This window comes from Lactuca saligna, chromosome 4 (assembly GCF_052625555.1).
Source record: "Lactuca saligna cultivar CGN05327 chromosome 4, ASM5262555v1, whole genome shotgun sequence".
In the NCBI taxonomy this organism is placed as follows: Eukaryota; Viridiplantae; Streptophyta; class Magnoliopsida; order Asterales; family Asteraceae; genus Lactuca; species Lactuca saligna.
In genome coordinates, this window is record NC_136420.1 from 132,876,833 (window position 1) to 132,899,961 (window position 23,129).

Genomic DNA, 23,129 nt, shown 5'->3' on the forward strand with positions numbered 1-23,129 from the left:
AATTCGTTCATCTTCAGGTTTTAGAACCCTGCGAGGGTTGGTTTTGGTTGCCTTGGAAAGGCTGGGGTATGCTTATGGCTGTGGCAGTGTTGCTCAAGTTGTTTGGCGTGTCAGGAGTGGTAAGGACTGATTTCGAGGACGAAATCTAATTCAAGTGAGGGAGAGTTTTAACATTCCGCTTAAAATTAAGTAGTTAAATAACAAACCCTGGACCCTAAGATGTAATTTTATATTTTATATTATTTTATAGTATCCCTAAAATCCATGATATTTAGCGGGGTGTTGGTTTCGGGGAGCCAAATGATATAATTTGGATTTTCGGGGGTTAAAGTGTAATTTTGAGATTTATTTTGTAAATATTTTCAGAATTCAGGGGGTGTTTGGTAAATATTGGACTTAAATTGAAAGGATTTTGGAATGCTGAGGCCTGAATGATAATATTTGGATTTAATTTGAAAGAAAGAGAAAAGGAGGGGCCAAAAGTGTATTTGTGAACAAAGGTCACATATAAGCGGGTATAAACTCGTCACCTTTATCCAAACCCTAACCCTAGAGGGTGATCCTCCAGTCGCCAACCCCATCTTCCCTACGATCGGCGCTGGCACTATGCCACCACGGTTTCCGCCGATGAAGCCGAGAATGCCGAAGACCGATGTCGTGGCTGTGTGTCGCCATGCTCGGAGGTGCCTCATCCTTCTTCTTATGTTCGCCATCATTCACGTTGCTGATATCATGCAATGAACGCCAAGGAGTTATGCTGTCCACCGTTACTGTCGTTGTGGTTCCCTGTCGTCATCGCTGCCTTGCAGCTGGTTCATTCTGTCAACGTTCTTCGACCGCCGCATGCTGCCTCGAGGGCGGTTGTGTTCGGTGTGTGTTTCAGTGGATTCGCAAAGGTTTGTGTGATGTTGTTGTTAGTCGGGATGTGTATGTATGTTTTCTGTTGGCCAGAATTCGTGAGAAACCACCATGGTCGCCAACCATGGTGGCTGCCTCCATATCGTCTTCTTATGCCGCCACCAGCCACCATGAGGAGGTGGTTGCATACGTGATTTGTTGTGTGTATGAATGTATTTCATGAGTTTAATACTGTATGGATTTCTCTTGGCCAGGAAACCGAAGAAAACTCATCACCACCACCGTGAGGTAGTGGCTGCCACCTGTTGTTACTGTTCCGCCACCGCTAGCCACCATCTCCAGTGGTTGTGGGCTTTCGGGTACGTTTGGATTGATGTTTGTAGTGCTTTTGGTGTTGCTTTGGCCTAAGATCATAACCGTCACCACCGTAAGGTGGTGGCTACCACCGTGAACCACTGCCAACCACCATTGCCCTAGGTGATAGTGGGTGGTACCCGACTTGTTAGACTTTAATTAATGTAAAAAATTAACTATTGGATTAATTGGTTTGTGATTTGGTTGGAAACCCTAATTAGGGTTTAGAAAACCCTAATCTTGGGAATGTGAGTTTTGGATTTTTCAGGACCCGCGTTGGACTGTTGGATTTGGAATTTTGAATTACGCCCGACCACATTGTATGTTTGGTCTAGTGGAGTAATGGACTTAATGAATTAATTCCTTAATGGATCAAGTCCTTAATGGGTTAAGTAGGAACACTTAACCCTAATCATTATTTTATGTGAAAACGCTAATTATGTGTGGGCTTCAAGTTGAGCCTTCTTTCGGGCTTTGGTGATTGGCTTATTGATGGACTAAATGAAAACATGTTTATGGACTAAGGAAATCATTGGGCTTTAGGATAAGGCCCATTGGAAAGGCTTGGGCCCAATTTGGAAAATTGGATCATAGGTTAGCCATAATTGGGCCTTGATGAGTATGAGATATTGAACCATCGAAATGCCAAGTGTTTGGACTAGAATAAATGGTTGGGCCGTAAGGTAAGACCATGTAGATGTTTGGGCCCAATTTGGAAAATTGGGCCGTATGTTGGGTGTTTGTTGATTATTTTGCTTTTGGGCCTTCAGAGTGTGAGTTTGGGCCTTAGTTTTGAGCCATGCTAGGTTAGGAGGTAAAATGGTCTTTTTACCCCAAGTTTGGATTTATGGTTATGCATTGAAACCCAAATGGTTAATTGGGTGTTGTTTTGATATGAACAGTTCGGGAGTCTATCATCCAGTAGCTAGAGTTTTATCCATGGGACTTTGGCAGTGTGAGGTGAGACTCCTCACCATACTAATGGGTTAAAGGCACCAAGGCCATCCCATTTATTTAGTTATGGTGATTATTGCGAATGTGCTATCGATACATTGTGTATTTATGTGAAGACCATGTGGGGGTTTCCCATGGCAGTTAGTTAAGGCCATGTGAGGGTTCACATGGCAATTAGTTATATGTAGTATGCCAGTTGTCTTTGTGACTCTTGTATGTAGTGGATATTTGCGAATATGTTGTCAATATGTTATGTACTTATATGAAGACCATGTGGGGGTTCCCATGGACCATTATGTGATATGCAGTATGCTAGTTGATTTGTGTGGTATGTGTTATGCTAATTGTCTTTGTGATACTTACATGGAAGACCCCGAGGGGTTCCCGAGGAAATTGGATGTAAGACCATGTAGGGGGTTCCATGGCATTCAAGGCTAAGACCATGTGGGGGTTCCCATGGTAGTGGGCTAAGACCATGAGGGGGTTCCTATGGCACCCGATGTAAGACCTTGGAGGGTTTCTAATGCACCTTTATATGTTGTATGTATGGCTTGTATGGTTTGTATGACATTTTGTTGATTAGTTAAGACCATGTGGGGGTTCCCATGGCAGGTAGTTAAGACCATGTGGGGGTTCTCGTGGGTTAAGACCATGTGGGGGTTCCAATGGCACCCAGTGTAAGACCTTGGAGGGCTTCCAGGGCATCCTTATATGTTTTCATGTTTAGCTTATATGTTTGAATGTATGGTTTGATTGGTAGCTAGTGAAGACCATGCGGGGGTTCCCATGGTAGGTAGTTAAGACCACATGGGGGTTCCAGTGACACTCACTGTAAGACCTTGGAGGGTTTCCATGACATCCCTATATGTTTATACGCATGACTTGTGTAGTTGATATGATTTGTGTGATTATGTGTATAAGACCTTGGCGGGTTTCCATGACATCCTTATAAGTGTATACGCAAAGTTTATGTGATTTATATGGTTTATGTGATTATGTGGGGTATGCTATGGGGAAATCACTAAGCTTCATGCTTACAATTTTGTTTATGATTTCAGGTATCATCGGTTTGGAAAGGAAGGGACCAGCTTGATCGCAACGCATACGTGTTTTCCGTATTATGTGATTTTGGGATGTAACTTTGATAAATGTTTTAAATTAAGCAATGTTTTTGAAAGGTTGGATTAAGTAACATTTGTGTTTGACTATAATGAAAAATGAAAAATTTGCCTTGGATTTTCGGGTCGTTACACGGAGTTCAAACTCTGAGATGAGTCTGATGAGGAATCTATTCAGATTATTTCCACTAGTACTCCGTCCGGTGATGGCGATGATGAAGATAAGTATATCACCAATGCAGTGATAGGAATTCAAGCTCCAAGGAAGTTCCCTGCTAAAATTCTTTCCGAGGAAGAGCAACAGATATGGTATGCTATATCATGGCCATCATCCCTAGATGACGTACTTCAAAGAAGCCACGAAATGGCCAAGGAAAAAACCAAGCTGACCATTGAAGCTTTCTGATCCACTCAGTCGATGTTGCCTCACCTAGAATCGCTCCAATAGATGAAGGTTCTCCACTTCGGAAACTTGATAACATTACTAAAGAGCCCCTCATTCCTCCTCCTCCTCCTCCTGAATTCATTATAGATGGAAACATGTAACAAGTCATCTCGGTTATCAACAAGCAACAAGATAAGGGCAAAAAGCCCATATCAGAATTCCAAACCTCCAAACCATTCACCAAAAAGTCTGAAGGTTGGTCCCAGGCTCAGATAAATGAAATTGTAAGAGAGCATCCTAATTCAAGCTATGAAAGACAACCCCAACCATATGTTAGGGCTTTCCCTACTCTACAGAGAAGGAATAATTCATGATCTAGATATTGTTCCTTTCATGTATTAAGACCTCCCAACCCACGATTCAGACCAACTTGATATTCCCAACTCTCCATACGGAAAGTTCTATATCAGGTTTGCCCCTCTCTACCCACAAGATGATCCTCAAGTGATCATCTGAACCGAAAGAGAACATTTGAAGACTTTCTAGTCCTTGAACACACGTCCCCAAAAAGACGTGTGGTCTCGGTAGAGAATTACCAAGATTTTTGGGTTCAGAAGGAAGGTTATGACGAAGTTTGACTTGGATTACCTCTTACATCGCTTTTATGTGTATTGGAACAAGACAACACAACTCACCATCATGGACACCGACTTTCCAACCATCAATCCTAATGACATCTTAACTATTGCTGCTTATTTCCGAATGCGTCAAGATAATCAGATGAGCATGGCTGCATATAGCTCTGCAATGAGTTACTTGAAGGATTATGTTGCTGAGTTTTGTAGATGCGACTTTAAATTGGCTCTCTTGTTCGGAACTGAAAAGTTCTTGGCAAAGACTGACTATAAACTGCCAGAAGCTGAAATCTTGGGAGAAGGGCCAATTGATGAATCAGTGTTGGGATATGTTTACCTTCAAAAGAAGACAAACAAGAAGGATTTCTTTCGAGTCCTTGACAAACATCTTGTCCCTTCCAAAGCTCTCCAAAAGTTCACCAAGAATGCAACTAGGTCAGATGCCCCTGAACATGTAAGTCCAAGTTTATAAGCCAACTCTAATGATATCTTGAAGTCCGAGATTGGTTGTTCAGAGCTCATGTGTTCATTCAAGAAAAACCCAACTAGCTGACTAGATTTCTTAGTTCACTTAGGGGGAGATTGTTGGAATCTGAAAGTGAACCTCTAGCAATCGCAAGTATTGAAGATCCGAAGTCAGTAAGTTCCGAAGTAGAGATGGAGTCCGAGGTGAAGACCATTCCGAAATGGAGCAAATATCCGAGATTAATAGTATGTTTATGCATTTATTATTTATTGTCTTTTATGTGATGTAACGTTTCATACGACTTAGTTTTTGTATCAGTTGGATAATCAGTTTTCAGAAGTTGTTTATTATCTAGTCCTAGGAATGAAATGCAGTTTGTACGATGTACCTTCTTTTCCTATATGAGGAGTGATTTTATTGACAAGAAATACACGGATTGTTCCTCTAATGATAGAAAATATTCCTCTTAACTCTCTTTCACTTTTCTCTCAAGTCAAAACTATTTACAACATTCTTCTTGTTCATTTATTGTCTTTACATTGATTATACTCATAGTTTCTTCATATAATACCTGTGTACTTTGTTGAATCTTTACTTCAAGTCTCGACTGGTTTTACCAGACTTGATTGGAACATCAATTAAGAGCATATATTGATCTTTAAGGTTAACTCAAGGTTTGAGTTTTCAAACATTGGCCTTGCGCATTGATTCTTGTACTCATAGTAGAGTAACACAACCATTCTTCCTAGTCCTTTAGACTCCTATATCTTCGAGTTGAGAATATAACGAGGCCAATGTGGTCATTCTTGGCATATACTCATGCATACTCTACACTTGACTCTCATACCATTCGTTCGAAATAAAAGGATTGATCCAGTAAGTGTGTATGCATGCTGCTGTGATTGTGGTTAATTTGGGCAAAACTAACTTGTGAGAAACATAGGAAAAAAATAAGGTCAATAACTACTATCTAAAAAACTGACTTTTTAGTTAATAAAACTGACATGAAAAATGCAAAACGATAGAGAGGAAAAAGCTAACTTTCCGTTGCTTCTATTATGCTGAAGATGACCTATTACACATTATATTTTATTGGCAAAGTAATCATATAAAATATGATTAACTGTATCATGAGTACAAAATGAATGAACTTTTATGAAGGAGTTGTAAATATGTTTCTCCCTTAAGAGTTGAAAGTCCCTTTGTAAAAATGGAGTAGTTTAAGACTAGGGTTTGGTCAAGACTAGGGTTTAGTTGGTGTGTATATTTTATTGGCAAAGTAATCATATAAAATATAGTTAACCGTATCATCAGGACAAAAATGAATGAACTTTTATGAAGGAGTTGGAAATGTGTTTATCATCAGTTCAAAATGAATGAACTGTTACGAAGGAGTTGGAAATGTGTTTCTCCCTTAACGCATTGTTCCCCAGTTTTTTTGTAAATTCATTAAAGGAAAGGGAAGAAAAATTTTGACCGAAAAAAGGGAGGGGAATGAAAACATTCATTATACTGTGTTCCCGAATTCGAAGGAAATGAAAAGAAGTGAGAGGAAAATTTTAAGTTTTTGTGTTCCCGAGTTAGGGGAAATGGAATTTTCCTTCCCCTCACTTTCTTCCCAAATCTGTCCAATTTAGGAGGAAAATTTAGAAGGAAAATATGACTCAAAAATCATTCCCCTCCATTCACTTTCCTTCCATTAATAAAACTCGGGAACACGATTTTCCTTCGACACCCCTCATTTTCCCTCCGTATCCTCCTATTTCCCTCCTTAAGTAGAACTCGGGAACAAGGTGTAAGAGTAGAAAGTCCCTTTGTAAAAATGGAGTAGTTTAAGACTAGGGTTTAGTTGGTGTGTGCTATAGACGTTTAAAAAAAATATCGGCTGCCATACTTTAAAAAAGGGTTTGACAGAAATAAAAGGTCATCATATTAGACCGGAGGATGTAGGAGGGAAGCTTCCCTCACTTTTTGTGGGCCATACTCTCCTTTTCTTTACTTTTATTTCCTTCACCTAAAAACCAAAGAGTGGGTGGGAAACCCTTCCTTTATTTTTTTTTAAATATATTTCATACATATATTATACTCATTTTGTAAGGAATTAAAAGGAATATATATTTGTTATATTTTTTTAGTAGGTATGTAATTTTAGAAATATTAAAGAAGATAAAAAAAAAAAAAAAAAAAAAAACCCGACCAAACTGAGGAGAGAGTGCGGCACCGCTCACCTAGGCGAGCCCCAAGGGAATAACTCTTTCTTCGCCGTCGTGATCGTTAAAGATCCCCTAGGGTTCCAAACACGTACAGCCTTTACCATCTTAAAGTACTACATCGGCCCACTCGACAACGTTTTTTCTTTATCCATCTATTTCTTTAATTGTTTCCACTGGTTCATGAATCCGAGTTTAGAAGTTTCTAAACAAGATCATTATATCCTGTTCTAAGAGCATTAATTATTCACGTATACTGCAATCAAATATGCCGATTGCCAGATTGGTAAATGGTAACTGCTACAGGGTCAATGAGGCTGTGCCAAATAACCATAAGAGGATGCACCCAAAATACACATAAGGGTCAATGTGGCTGAAAATTTGTCACAGGATGCCGATGAAGCTTGTGAAGAGGTAAACCAGAGTATGACAACGCTGTGGATTCCCTTTGGTCGATGAAAGGTAAGGTTGTGCTCTCTGGTTAATTAATCAAAGCAGTTCTTGCATATATATTATGGAAATTAATTATGTCTTTTACTAAAGATTAGGGGAAAATGCTAATTGCTAATATTGTTGTGCTATCTTGTCTGTGTGTCAAACTGGTTGTTGCTCTTTTTTTATGGAAATTATATATTCAGGTCAAGATTAGGGGCAACTGTGTCTTGTATTCCTTTATCTGATAAATGCTTATGTTGTTGTGCTCTCTATATAATCAAACCAGTTCATATTCTATTCATATTGTAAACATTCTGACAAAGTATATGTAGGTCACATTTTAACCCTATGTATAACATTTATGAGATGTTTGACATATGTGCTCAAACTTGAGGAGTGCCAAATATATCCGACAATTGTTATATTTTAGGTTGTTGTGTTTGCTATTTATCTCATAATTAGAGTTATGGTTATCACTTGTAAAATATACTAGGAGAATCTAATTGTTCAATAGCTTATGCCCCTAATCTTAATAGTGAAATAAAATAGATAGTCTTAATAGTGAAGTGGAAATTATACTTCACAATTAATATGAACGAAGTAAAACTGTTACACTAATATGATGTTATAAACTATCTTCATACATTACAATTAGTTTCATTCCATATCCATTTTCAATCAATATATTTGTGTATTTGGAAAACATTAATTGGTAATAATTTGAGTTTCACACACACCATTTTCGAATGTTTAGACCAAAAACATTAAAATCTTCAAACACAAGAGCTATTTGAATTTTGACATGGTTGTTGGTGAAAAATAGGTTAAAAGTATTCATAGAATTTGAGGATATGATTATATGAATATGATCCTTATCCATATTTGTAACAAGTAGCACATGTTTCAACATACATGCTTCAACTTGGAACATATATTGTGATTGGTGTACTCATTTATATTCTGTCTTTATCTTTATGATTATATCTTGTACATATAGAAGGAGCATCCAATTGTTCAATAGAGTTATGCCTTTGATTATACAATGTGAGTATGCAGCAAAAAAGGAAATATAACATCTTGTTTTTCACTTGATCTAACGGCTGAAATTCTTCGGAACGTTCTAGATACACAATCCAAATCCACCGTGGATTCGATTACCAATCCAACGGCTGGAAACAACTCTCATAACCCTAGGGTTGGATCCGTGAACCTAATTGGTTGCTATATATAAGACACTTTACCCTTTTCAGTCTTTTCACAGATGATCTATCAAGCAAATGGCGAAAGAAAGGCAGAAGTGGACCCCAGAGGAAGAAAAAGCTTTGTTTGATGGAGTTGGAAAACATGGGCAAGGGAAATGGAAAGTTATTCTTACAGATCCCCAATTTGCTTCTGCTTTAGCAAATCGATCAAACATAGATCTGAAGGTGTTTTCCCTTTTCATCATTTTGTTTTTGTATATTGATCTAGATTTTTCGCTAGCTTTGTGTTTATCTTTCATCATAGTTATAATTTAGTTGAAATTTCATGCTTAGTTTTCCACTTGATACGAATCGATAATCGATTCTATTACCATTTACATCTGCAGGACAAATGGCGCAACGTTAGTGTTAACAGAGACAAAGTTAGAACTCCATTGTTAGAAGGAATTACTACAAATCCACCCATGAATTATCCCAAACCTTTATCTGTTGTTCATCTCCTTGACTATGGTGGCATGTCTGTGCCTTCCAGCAGCACCATGGATGAAAAACCACCCCCAATGTATGTTTTCTTCATGCTTCTTCTTTCCCTTTGGTTTCTCTCTTTTCCAAATTATACCTTTATGAGAACCTCTAGTCATATGGTAAGAGAGGTTGTTTTAAAAGTAATGTAGATGAAAACCTTATAATAATCAACTTTATTTTGCTACTTTTTTTTTTATTTAGTTACGAAAAGTTGATTCTCGAGGCTCTGTCATCCATTGGAGATCCAAATGGATCTAACACCAATGCAATTCTTAGCTTCATTGAGGTTAGATTATACATATATATATATATATATATATATATATATATATATATATATATTAGTTTGTATTAGATATTTAGAATCTTAGATTAAACTTTATGTAGAATCTCACGATTTCCAATAAACTTTATGCAGAAAAATTTCCCAATGCCTGAAAATTTCGAAACATCAGTGACTTCAATGCTCAGAAGACTTGTGTTAACAGGAAAACTTGAAATGGTGAGAAAATCTTGTACAAGTTTTGGTCTTATTAATTATTCCATTTCACAATCGCTATAAAACTGAAGTTTAAAGTTTAAACACACAGGTGGATAACAACTTCAGGTATAAGGGTGCATCTTCTGGAGCTAAAACATTCAAAAGGGATGATGGTAAGAATGATAAAGTTGATGATAAGAAAGAGGAGGCACCAGATGCTCCTGATTCACCTATTGCTACCGAGACTTTAGAAGATGCTGCATTTTATGCTGCACGTCTTATTGCTCGTGCTGAAAACTTGGAGCACCGGGCAACTGAAGCGTGTCAAAAGTCAAATAGGATTGCAATGATGGTAGAAGAAAGCATGGCAATGCTACAGCTGGCTGAAGAGCTTAATCAGATATGTAAGTTATCTTACATTACCTTTATTATTAACTCAAGTTTTTTTTTAGTTGAAATATGACATGTTGATATTTATTTGATGGATCACACAGACAGGAAACATGGATTTGCTCTGGTGGCTCTTTGAATGTTGGGTTGTTTGGGTTGTGTGATTCAATGCTAGAGAAGGTTTTAGGTTGTTGGGTTTGGAGGGTGTGTGTGTGTGTGTGTGTGGAGTATTTGGTTTTATGTTTGTGGTCATGTTGTGGAGTGTTGTTTTAATTTTCATAGGTGGATGTGTTATGCTTATTAGCTTTGTTATGCATGATGTAATCTTTTGCTGGATTTTCTCTAGTTGAATGGTGTGAAAATTGGTGTTTTTATGTGTGCAAATGTCTAGTTTTACTAACCAAACATACAAATAATACCAATAACTGTTGAGTTTTGGACTTCATTATCTGCCCTTTGTGAACATCTTACAAGGATAGCTTTATCAATTCAAATAACTTTGTGAATAGGGCATGTAGTCGAGCTTTATTTAATTTGGAAAACGTTCATTGGTAATTGTTTGAGTAAGTTCAAGTGTTAACATGAAAGATGTATCTCTAAGTTCGGGACAAATTATCTTTTGAATTTTTAGACAAAGAACAATCAAAATTCTCAAAACAGTTGGAGCTATTCACATGGTTGTTAGGTGAAATTGGTAAAACTAGTCTCTGAATTTGAGGATATGATGTTTATCTATAACCATATTAGGAAGTTGTGATTTTTATCTTATAAGTTTCATGCTTTTGGGGTACTCATATGGTTTATGTTGATTGCCATTTGCTTCTTTAAACCTCACTGAAGGTGGTAATGTGTGTAGCAGCAGAGAGAAGGTTAATACCCTGAAACTTTATTTGATGTTCCTCTCCTTGAATATGGTGGTAGGGCTAAGCCTTCCAGAGACTCAGTTATTTAGAATAACAATCCTAAAGTATGTTTCTTTCTTTGTGTTTCAATTAGTTGCAAGAACTAGTTGAGATAAATATACTCTAGAGTCTAGATGCTTGCTCTGTCTCTATAATGTTACTGGTATTGGTTAAACAAGTCATATGACTTCAAATTTTACTTAATGTTGATGGGTTGTTTCAGTTAAGAGGTTAGTAGTTTAAGAAAATAAGAGCTAATGGAAGGTTAGTAGACTACAAAAAAACTAAACAAAGTAGTTCGAACAATTAGGGTCATTCAACATGCTACCACCCCTACTAAAATTTTCTGCATCCGCCATTGCTCATCTCTCTTTCATTTTTTTTTGATCCAAAACATATGGAAATCCATCTTTCTCAACCCACTCAAATTTTAATTTTAAAATAAACACAAACTAATAAAAATCATACAAAAGTAATTTACAAAAACATATAAAATTATTCACAAACTAATTTAAAAATATACAAAGTTATTTTAGTACAAGTCTTAAAACAAAAGATACAAATGGTCATTGCATGAGAGTAAATGATTGAGCGGGTTAGATAAATTGCAAACCACCCATTTTGGCCAACCCATTGAAGCCCGTTCTTGAAGGGATCAAATGATGGAGGTACTAGTGGTACCTCCTTCTCCAAAACCAACGATACCCTCCTCCCTTAGAGATTGTAATGGGAAAACTCTTTATATCTGTTTGCATGTTCAGTTGCAATAATGTACAGTTTTCTACAACAAGGTAAAGATTTGAACATAAAACACCATTTTTATAAACCATAATCGAACCATTATCATTATCAAATGAATATCGAAAACCTTGTCTGAACAATGCATGAAATGAAATAATGCTTCTTGTCATTTCTAACGAATAACAACAGTTAATCAAATCGACTCTAACCCCCAATCTTGGCAAGTGGCCTGCTTTGGATCACTAACAAAAAGGAACATTAAAGTTGGGATTTGTCTTTAACCCACTGCCAGACGCTCCATCATGGGAATTACCCTTCCAGTTTGATTGGGAGGAAGCCTTCCTTTTCTTCTCTATGTTCTACCCAATGGTCAAGACATGAGCACTTTTCGCAGAACGTACATGATTTTTCTTCAACCCTGATTTAGTAGTCTGCAACAAGTTGTGGAATTGGGTCAATGTCATCTCCGTGTTGTTCAATTGATAAGTTAGAATGAATTGATGATAAATAGGAGGGAAATATTTAAGGACCATATCAATGGCCAACTCTTGGTCAAACGACATGTTGAGCTTTTCCAACCGCTCCACCTATCTCTGCATCCTTTGCACGTGAGTGCAAACAGTCTCCTTCCTACAACTTGCATGCCATGAGAGACTTGACCACTTTATAACGTTCTTGTATCGCTTCATTGTGAAACTTTTCAGCAAGATCAAGGCTCATTTCATATGGCTAGTATTCCTCGTAGATCTTCTGGAGTTATGGCGCTATGGTAGCAACCATGATGCAAGAGAATTTAGTGGAGTCGTCATGATGTTTGTTATAGAAAGCGATTTCATCAGGAGTAGTAGTTGTTTCTTCGATTTCAACAAGAGGATTCTCGAGAACATACTCTTTGTTCCCGTTTCCCAGAGTCATTTTCATATTACTCATCCAATGTGTGTAGTTTGGACCAGTTAATTTATATTTTGACAGAATCGACAAGAGAGTGAAGTTGAAGTTTTGAGTGGAGGTTTAAGCAACACGAGCATCATTGTTTCCATACATCTATAATAAGAGTGATAGTTTTAGTTAGTTGATATGAATCCTTAATATTTTAACCCAATTTAACATTCAAGGCTAGGATCCAAAATACAATTTGAAATTAAGAAGAGGGATGTTGTAATCTAATTACGAATTTATTAAGTTAGGTGAACGATTCACTAATTTCAGTCACATGAAACTCCTAGATCTTTTGAGATATTCATTGAAACATCAATGCCATGTTTAATCTTGGATTATGCTTTTCAATTTTGTGACTTGGATACCGAGAATCACAAACAAGATGTGCATAACCATGCAAACCCACTCGACAACCTCGATGTCATTTATCATCTCAAATTGACGTGCCGGTAAACCATACATGCTCCATCAATAATGATAATTTTTGAGTTGTTCCATCATATCAACTTTATAGTCCTAAACTAGAGTGTCATTAGCCATGCATGCTCCACTAATGACTAATAAAGAATGATGTGGGTTTGCATGGATTAGCATACATTTCACATTTTTCCTAAACTAGTTAGAGTGAGATTTTAAAAGAAGGTTATAGTACTTTATATCATTATACTTTTAATAAGATTATGTCCTGTCGAACCCATTCAGCTAACGACCCTCCACCACACAAGGGAGCGGTGAGTGAAAAGGACACCCATTTAACGATCATTTTATAGGCCGTTTCCTTATACCACCTTTATAACATAGTTTCGTGAATGAGACCTACTATTGATTTCAATGAACTGTTCTTATATATATATATATATATATATATATATATATATATATATATATATATATATATATAGGTTTAGGTTCATTTGAGACCATACTAATTTTGTGAGACCGTGAGACCAAATCTAAAAATAATTTTAAAATGCAAAATAAATGGAAATATCCAAAAATTCTTTTTTTAAATATTATTTTCAGAATTTCAATTAACTAAAAAAATAAATAAATAAATAAATAATAAATAAAAAAAATCCCGTTTTTTTTTTTGAAAAATACGTGAAATATTCTAAATAGAATATTACATTGACATATTCTAAAAAATAATTTTAAAATACAAAATAAATGGAAAAATCTAAAAATTCTTTTTTTAAATATTATTTTCGGAACTTGAATTAACTAAAAAAAATAAAAAAAACAAATCCTATTTTTTTGAAAAATACGTGAAATATTCTAAATAGAATATTACACTGTACATATTCTAAAAATAATTTTAAAATGCAAAATAAATGGAAAAATAAAAAAATTCTTTGTTTAAATATTATTTTCGGAACTTGAATTAACTAAAAAAAATTAAAAAAAATTTAAAAAAAAAATAAAAAGAAATTAAAAAATACGTCTCACAGTCTCACAAAATTAAGTCGTCTCACATATATATATATATATATATATATATATATGTGTGTGTGTGTGTGTGGGGGGGGGGGGGGGGGGGGTCAAATAAGTTTTTTTTTAGGAAGGGGAGAAGAAATATAGACCACCAAACTAAATAAATGCATTTAATGTCTAATTCAAATGATACAATAATACAAATAAGAAAAAACAAAGACACATTAAATTATAAAAGACACATTAATTTGGGAATTTAATATGCTCCTTAGTTACAAAAAAAATAGGTGCTTGTGGTTTTTTTAGCAAAAAAACTAAGAAGACTGATTTGTTTTTGTAAACGTTGAAGTGATTCAATTTTTTTATAGTTTGGATCATCATGATTCAGTTCTTATATGGATTATTAATAAAAAAAAATCATTTCATTTTTATATGAATAGGTTTGGATCATTTATTAAATTCATTAGTACAGTATGGATCATGATTCAGTTCTTATATGATTCCGTCTTCTTATATTAATCATGAATAAAAATACCGATTCATTTTTGTACAATTTGAACTCATTCAATTTTTTACAGTTTGGATTATGATTCAGTTCTTATATGATTCATTAATAAAAAATATATTTTATTTTTGTATGGTTTAAATCATGATTCCTTTTCTTAAAAGCTTTGTGGTTTATAAAATCCTGACTTAGTTTTATCTAGTTTGAATCATGCTTCATTTATTATATAATTTTATAAATATGATTCAAAATATAAATGAATCAATAATAATTATGAAGAAATAGTTACCGTCCGTATGGATGTACATTATTTAATTTACAAAAAATTAATTATAGTTGTAATAAATTAGTTATTATACTTTCATCCAAATTTAATCATAGTCCTTTTCACATTAAAATACCTTCTTAGTTTTTTTGCTAAAAAACAAAGAGAATAAAAAAAAACAACCAATTTTTTTTAACCGATGGACATATTAAATTCCCAATTTAATGTGTCTTTTTAATTTAAATTGACAATTTATATAACTCCCATCAATTTAAAATCACTAATATTCATTCTCACATTCTCAATATTTTTTCATTTCTTTTATATATATATATATATATATATATATATATATATATATATATATATATATATATATATATATATATATATATATATATAGAATTTTAAAACCTTTTTCAAAATATAAGATTTAATATTATTATCGAAATTAATTGATTATTAATTATTTATTTAACCATTTATATTTAATTACTTAATCAGTTAATTAATTAATCATATTAACTAATCATGGATTTATAATTATCTTTTAATTAATCTTATAGTTAAATTATTTATTAAATCCATAAGGATAATCGTAATTAATATTATAATTAATCATTATCTCATTCAAGATTATCTCATAATATTTAAGGTTTTTATATTAATTGTCTATAGCAAGCAAACATCAGATTTTAGCAGAAAATAAAAAAGATAATTACCAAATAAAACCATACAAATTAGATTAGGTAGAAAATCCTGAATTTTCGGTTTTGATCTGAGTTCACGTTATGACAAAGGTACTGTTTTGTCGTGAAGACAATTTTTCAAAAAAAATTTGATTCAAATCATGTGCTATTAATTTGTGAGACCATGGCTCCGATACCATTGATATGTTTTAAAGGTTATAACGAAATATGTACAATATAGTAAATCAATTAACAATTAAGAAGGGTACATGCATCCCATAAGGATCTATGTCTTCATAAAATAAGGCAACATACTTTAAATGTTATGAACCCTAAAAGATACCATACCATCCCAAAAATCATGACAATTTTGTTTTTACATCATTCCAAAATCCATAAATGACACAAAAAAAACATAGTTTCCAAAACCATAATCATGAATCAGAGTATCTCAAAATCATAAGTCAATAATATCCAGGATGATGTGAACAATCACGCCTTCTCTTTGCCCATGTCCTCTGATGTACCTGAAAACCATAAAATCAAACTGTAAGCCAAAGCTTAGTGAGTTCCCCCAAAGTACCATACATTACAACATCATACAATTCACGCAACTACACCTGCAACACTAGGTTGGACCGCTATTGAGCCTTCAGTTAATAGTTGAACCTGTAACATCTCGATGACATCGGGCCCTGCCCAATACACATATAATCATACAAAAATATAATAATACAATAATATAATCATACACACATATGCAATAATCACAAAGACAATAGCATACCATACAATCATCGATCCCCACCCGACATCTGGCCTTTCCCGGTAAGCATAAAAACACAATCATCAGGCCCCGCCTAGCATCGGGCCTTGCTCGATAAAAATACCATCACATAACACATGAAAGAGTTACACATTCATCTGGCATCCTAACGTATAAACCATGGGTCGTCATTGGTGCCTTCGACCCGTTAAACTCAATGAGGAGACTCACCTCAAGCTGTTGAGTCTCTCAGATAAATATCTGTCTGTCAGTCCGATAAAATCACTGTCTTATCATCATAAAATAACATCTAATTAATAGATGGATTCCGACCCATAACTAATAGTCTAAAATAGGGTAAAAGACCATTTTACCCTTTACTTAACTTGGACCAAGGCCAGGGCCCTAACCAACTACTCAAAAAGGACTAATTCCAAAATGGTCACCCAAAGCCCAATTATGACACAATCTTCCAAATTGGGCCCAAATCCCTTCGCGGGCCTTCATTAAAAAGAACCCAATATAAAAGCATCAGCCCAAAAATAGAAACCTGATGGCCCAACAAGACCCTAATCTCCTAAGGTCCAAACATGGGCCCAAAATTGAGAAGCCCAAAATCCGAAGCCCACCTGCTGAATATGTGGGGCATACTCAGCTTGTATGCATATCGTACACCCTCTGGGGCAAGTACACGTAACATACCAACTTGGTATTCCCAACGTACTCCCCATTTGGTCTGCCCACTTCATTAAGCACTTAATCCATTGAGACTTAAAGCCAAATTCTCACATCTGATTCTATAAGACCACGTATCACGTAAAGTTGGAAACTTTACACACATGAATGGATTAATGGGGCTCAAGAGCTCAAAAAGAGCTTAACAAAGGTCTTAACACATGTATGGTCCAAGATACACCATAAAGCATGCATTTTTATGAACAAGGGACCAAAAGAAGTCTAGATCTAACACCAATACTTCTAGAGTGAGTCAAGAAGCTCGTCAATCACTCCAAGGAATCAAAATGCATAAAATAACTGTTGGATTAATGTCTAAGTCCATAACTATAACTGGTAATACTTGACCCGACCCGACATGGTCCATTTGGGTTGCATGGCATCGGGACAATTGGATAGACAAGTTGATGAAAAAGGATACTAGTGATTTATATTAATATATTATAAGTTCTAATATATTAATATATAATCATATTATTTAATTAGTATTGATCAAGAATTAATTTATAATTAATTAAGTGATCAAAAGGAACTAATTAAATATGGACTCCTAGATATATATGTGTGATGGGCCAAGTTTACTTAGGTTGGGCTAAGCTTTCATGGATAGTCCATGGAGTGTTTAACCCATGGATCATATAAAATGAAGGGTCATGGGTTTAACCCTAATCTCCATACAATATAAAGATGTCCTTGGTTGGTGAAATTGGCACTAGTGTGTGTACACAAAAGGGCATGGCCGATTTCACTAGAGAGAACCAAAGTATCCTTATTCTCAAGGTTATTCCAAGTGTTCATGGTGTTGTGTGAACCATTTGAGGTGTCACACTTGGGGTACTAGGTACTCAAGCTTCATGAAGACAAGTTAAATCAAAAAACTTATGTATTCTATCTATTTTATTACCCAAGTATCAAAGATTGTATGCTAGATAGGGTAATACCTTGGAAAGATCATATTTGCATGTATAATAGAGAAAACATAGATCCAAGGTATTTAGGGTTGCATGTACACCATAGGAGTGTTAGAATGCTTATAACCCAATAGTGGTATCAGAGACAAGAGTTGTTTCCTTGTTATACTTGCTTAAATTGATGAAAAATTGAAGTTTGTTGTTGTCTGAACAGCAGACTCACCGAGTCCATGAAGGGACTCGACGAGTCCAAGACAAAACTCAACCAACTCGCTGAGTTGGTTCATGCACTCGACGAGTTGGACCACCTGACAACATATCTTCGAGTTTTTAAGCTGGAATTGGTCTAGAATCATTACCTTAAGCTGCTTTGGACTTATAAAACCTGTTTTTAAAGTGGTAATGATTCTAGTAAACCAATTTCAAGGTTAAAATCAAAAAATTTCAAGTTTTATTTATGTTGATGTAATTCTTGAAATTGTTGATATGGATTGTTCATGCTTATGAGTTTTGGTAGATCATAGGAATTATTTACAAAAGTGTTTGTTAGTTAATTCATGATCTAAATGTATTTTAATGGAGTCGATAATTTGTCCTCAAGTTACGAATTACCAAAAGTTTTTTGTGTTACCTTGTTTTAAGAATTATTTTAGATTAATAGAAAAAACATGTGCTTTTGTAACGTGTCCTCAAGTTATATGAAAAGTTACATTTATGAAATTTTAAAACTCATAAAAATGCCTTAGGTTACAAAAAAATGAAGAGTCTTTTTCTTATAAATAGTTTTTATGGCCCCATAACTTGTCCTCAAGTTATGGATGTTCAAGAGTCTATTCATTAAAAGTTTTTTAAAACTTTAATTAAAATCATAAGTTATGAAAATCCAAGAGTTTTTAATAGTTTCAAAACTTCCCCTCAAGCTTTGGAATTCGTAAAGTTTTCCCATCATGAATACTTTAGTTCCAAGTTAAGCCCTTAGAATTTTAAAAGTTAAAATTCAACCCTTATACTTTATAATATTATAAGTTAATAATATATATATATATATATATATATATATATATATATATATATATATATATATATATATATATATGTATAAGAACAAGTCGTCTTACCACTAGTCGGCCTCATTCACGAAGCCGGTCTATAAGAGGGGGGGGGGGGGGTATAAGGTTACTGCCTATAAAATGTCAGTTTAATGGGTGTCCACTCTCACCCACCGCTTCCTTGACTGGTGGAGGGTCGTTAGCCGAACAGGTAGGACAAGGACTATAATTCTCCCTTCATTAAAAGTATTAATGATAAATATAAAGTAACTAAATGTTTTTTTTTATAATTCCCAATCTTAGTTACTTTAGGAAAATTTGAATAAGGTGCTAATCCATGAAATTAAACTTTGCACTTTTTTTTAAGTTGGTTAGTGGAGCGTGTGTGGTTAAACGGCACACTAACTCGTATTTAACAAGGTAGGAAAAGAGTAACTTAATGTTTATCATAGTATCGATGGAGCATGTGTGGTTAACCGGCCCATCGATTGAGGGGTAAACACTTAAGGATACCAAGTGATTTGCATGGTTACTTCACACCTTGTTTTGTGATCCTCGACATCCCAGTCACAAAACCTAAAGGGCACACTCGAGATTGAAACATGCCATTGAACAGTTCAATGAATCTCAAAAGATCTAGGAGTTTCAAATCTAAGTAAACCCTAATTAAATTATTTCGTTTTCATGGTGGAAATTGGTGAATCATCATTCACCTACCTTCAAATATTCTATAGCTTGGATTACGAAATCCCTCTTCCGAGTTATAAAATATTTTGTTGGGTCCTAGCCTTAATATTTCAAATTGGGTGTTACATTAAGGACTTTAGATCAACTATCTTGAATATCTCCTAAAAGATGTCTAGTTCGGACATCTATGACCTTCCCAAATCTTTTGGAACTTCACTTCCTCCACCTCCTCTAATTATCCTTCCTAACCCACAAGTTCAAGGTCACTCAAGCCCTAATGGAAAGTAAGGTCTATGTGTGCTCACATCTTGGAGATGAAGTCACATATTGAAAAGTTGGGAGAGTTGGGTGTTAAAGTCTTAAGAAAGTTGGATGTTCAATCACTTTTTAAGTCACATAGAGAGTTACCTTTGGGATTGCTATGAAATAGACTATGACATGACCCTTAATGATCTTATCTATTTGCTTGGTACTGCTGAATCAACAATGATTTGGAGCTTTGGTCAAACAAATTTGATTAGTAGATCAACTTTCCAAACCTTCAATGGACATTAACAATGGTTGCATTGGATACCCATTAAAAGCCTAAGCCTTCTCTTCCCAATGGAAAGGGATTGGCCATAGTTAACTCGGTTGACCAAATGGTAAAGAGAAAGGATAAGACTGAGATTATCCCATGTACCATTCTCAAAGGGTCCATATGGTTCTATTTCCAAAAGGAAAGGGCATTGGTTGCGAAGCTGCCAAATTTACCTGAAAGATCATAAGGCTGGCTATACTTCAGGTAAAGTCCACTATCTAACTTGATTAAGTTTCTATTATGAGATTCTTATTACATGATGTGACTGGGTCACATGTTGATGTTTTAAGAATCAAAGGAAAAAGTGAAGGAAACTTAAAGGAAAAGTATGCTGAATTTGACCGCGAAGATGGATTTCTATCGCTTGATTGAAGATCAGATTCTTGAGCTACTCTTAGGAGTTATGATAGATTGCTAGGAAACATGTAATAGCATAGTTTCATTTATAGTTGGATTGTAAGGAAAAGATTTTCCGCATTTTATAAATAAATAAAAGTTTGTTTTACTTTATTTTATATCTCCTTACAATGGTATTTATGAAAACTTGATGTTTGTATGTTTCTAGCAATATTGGAAATATGAATTTGATTTTTTTTGCGGTAGTGTCTAAATTTACCAAATAAGGAAAGATTATTATCACCCATGTTTCAGTTGGATAGAAACTTGGAATCATGAAATTTGAATGATGAATGAGAATTTTTATCTTTGGAAAATTCATACTAATTCCTTGTTCACATGTTTAAATGAATCAAGTGAAGGACTAAGGGATCGAGTACACACTCTTGTGCACTGGTCAGGTCCACCACAAAATATCGATAAGACTATTCATCATGATTTACTAAAGCTTAGTAAATATGGTTATACTTACAAGTTTAAAGTATAATTCTGAAACATTGGAAAAGTTTCGATGTATGGCAGAACGAATGAGAAGAATCAACTTAGGCAGAAAGATAAAAGTTTCTCAAATCTGAAAAGATGGGAGAGTACTTTAACATCATGTTTTGTGATCATCTTAATGATTTAGAAATCATGTCACAATTATTCCTCTAAAGTCATCTTAGTGTATTCTTATGACTAAGAAGAGGAATTTTGAATTGTTGAAATGATTAAATCAAGAAGATGATTAATGTTTCGTTCCAAAAACAATTCTTAGAGTCATAGTCCAAGATTGTAACTTGAGTGACATATCTTGAAGGGAGGTTTCTTAACACTAGTCAAACGTAAGAGTAGAAGTATCCTACTCTTGTACATTTAAAATTGGTACGTTGTGATGTTTTGGATAAAACAAAGACCAACTAAGACCAATTGTGTGAAGTGTTTGTCTTGATAAAGAATCCAAATTATCTCTTGAATATTTGGCAAGATAGTCTTATATGTGAAGAGGACAGTGGGAGTCTTAAAGATCATGAAAAGAATTTCAAGATCTAATCAAGAATAAAAACCTGTAGTTTAACACTAGCACACGACGTGAGGTTTTATAACCTATCGTGTTGACATATTTCTATTTCTGTGCCCATTCCAGTTAAAGTTGGCTTTGCATATGAGTTCTTAGAGTTCTCAATTGGTTGCATAACAACTTGGAAGCAATGGTAGGCCCTTGAGCTGCTAGGTGGCAAGAAATTAAGACTGAGTTCAGTCCATATGAGTTTGGATTTGTCATTATCCTTGTCTTGTCACTATGGTTTTTACAATTCACATGGATAAGAACACATACACCAAAAAAAAAATCTAAGGTTCATAAGGTTTCTCTCCGATTCATGAAAATGATGGTGAGGAAACACTTCCACCAAGTAGATTTGAGAAGATAGCAAAGATCTAAACAATTTAGACTATGATTATGACATCCCTTTTCATAGTTCTAAAATTGTTTAGACACACACATGTGTGCTATCTAAGGAAAGGTCTATGATTTTGATAAAGTTTTATCAAAGCATCTCGTATCAGAAGTTTGAAATTTGGTATGAAAGTTAGTAAAGTGTTGACTTCTAGAAGTCCAACTGAGTGGGAGCATGATAATTATTAGTGTTGCAAGTTAGCAATGTTAATTATAGAAAGCAAAAGGTTTCAATTGGGAAAAAAGTTGTTTTGCTATAATTAAGGGAGAGGAAATTGTACTTCTTTTCAATTCTAAAAGCTTAGATTGAGGGTTTAATCATGTTTAGTCAATGATATATATGAATTTTGTGTTGGAATGGCTCAACATAAGGAAATTCTATATATGGGTCTATTATTTGCGTTCTAAAATTCGATTATGATTACGACATCCCTTTTCATAGTCTGAATTATGAGAACTTGGCAAATAGATATATTGTAGCAAAAGACTGGTCTAGAATCATGTCTTTTTGTGAGACATCATGAATCGTGTCCCATTTGCTTTGGTTATAGGATCGATTGCATGTGCTATAATATTAATCCTTTCTAAAAATTTCCAAATGCCTGGGGCATTAAGAAGGGAAAAGGTCTAGAATTAGATATGACTAAATGATTAAGTAATTGTCGAGGACAATCTAAGGTTTACCAAAGATTGGTTGCTCAGGGATAGTTGGAAGTATAGTATTAAATTTGGAAGGACCATATTGACATATTTTGAAAAGTGGCAACTCTTGTTCAGAAATGATAGTCAAAATGGGAATATGGGAAGGTGGAAGTTGTTTAATAAATCTGTGTAAGATTAGGAAACTTAATGCAAGAAGGATGTTTCCAAGGAGTTGATCTCCTTTGGAATGCTGTGTAATGTTTGTTGTCAAGTCTTTGTGACTTTGTGCATAATCATTACTAGAGGATCAATGCATATAAGTTTAAATATAACAAATTTTGATAAATGATAGGAATTTGGAATTCTTACATTTTCGATAAGGATTTAGGAGTGTGAAAAGAGAATCATTGAAATTATGTTCAATCGATCTAGTTCACAAA

The 23,129-nt window shown here is 34.6% G+C and overlaps 1 protein-coding gene across 1 annotated transcript; it reads left to right on the forward strand.

Moving 5' to 3' along the window:
* The first annotated feature begins 8,692 nt into the window (after positions 1–8,692).
* On the forward strand, positions 8,693–10,152 carry LOC145040154 (telomere repeat-binding factor 4-like). The gene is made up of 6 exons (XM_078988127.1): positions 8,693–8,842; positions 9,004–9,179; positions 9,344–9,428; positions 9,561–9,644; positions 9,733–10,027; positions 10,118–10,152. Exons 1-6 carry the CDS (start codon positions 8,693–8,695, stop codon positions 10,150–10,152), a joined length of 825 nt encoding a protein of 274 aa, XP_078844253.1.
* Positions 10,153–23,129: the final 12,977 nt, after the last annotated feature.

Excerpts from the sequence above, each read along its gene's own strand:
- LOC145040154 (XM_078988127.1), top strand. The coding sequence starts at position 8,693 with ATGGCGAAAGAAAGGCAGAAGTGGACCCCAGAGGAAGAAAAAGCTTTG. Across the intron at positions 9,180-9,343 it reads GATGAAAAACCACCCCCAAT|TTACGAAAAGTTGATTCTCG; the intron begins GTATGTTTTCTT and ends TTTTTTATTTAG. Across the intron at positions 9,645-9,732 it reads TAACAGGAAAACTTGAAATG|GTGGATAACAACTTCAGGTA; the intron begins GTGAGAAAATCT and ends TTAAACACACAG.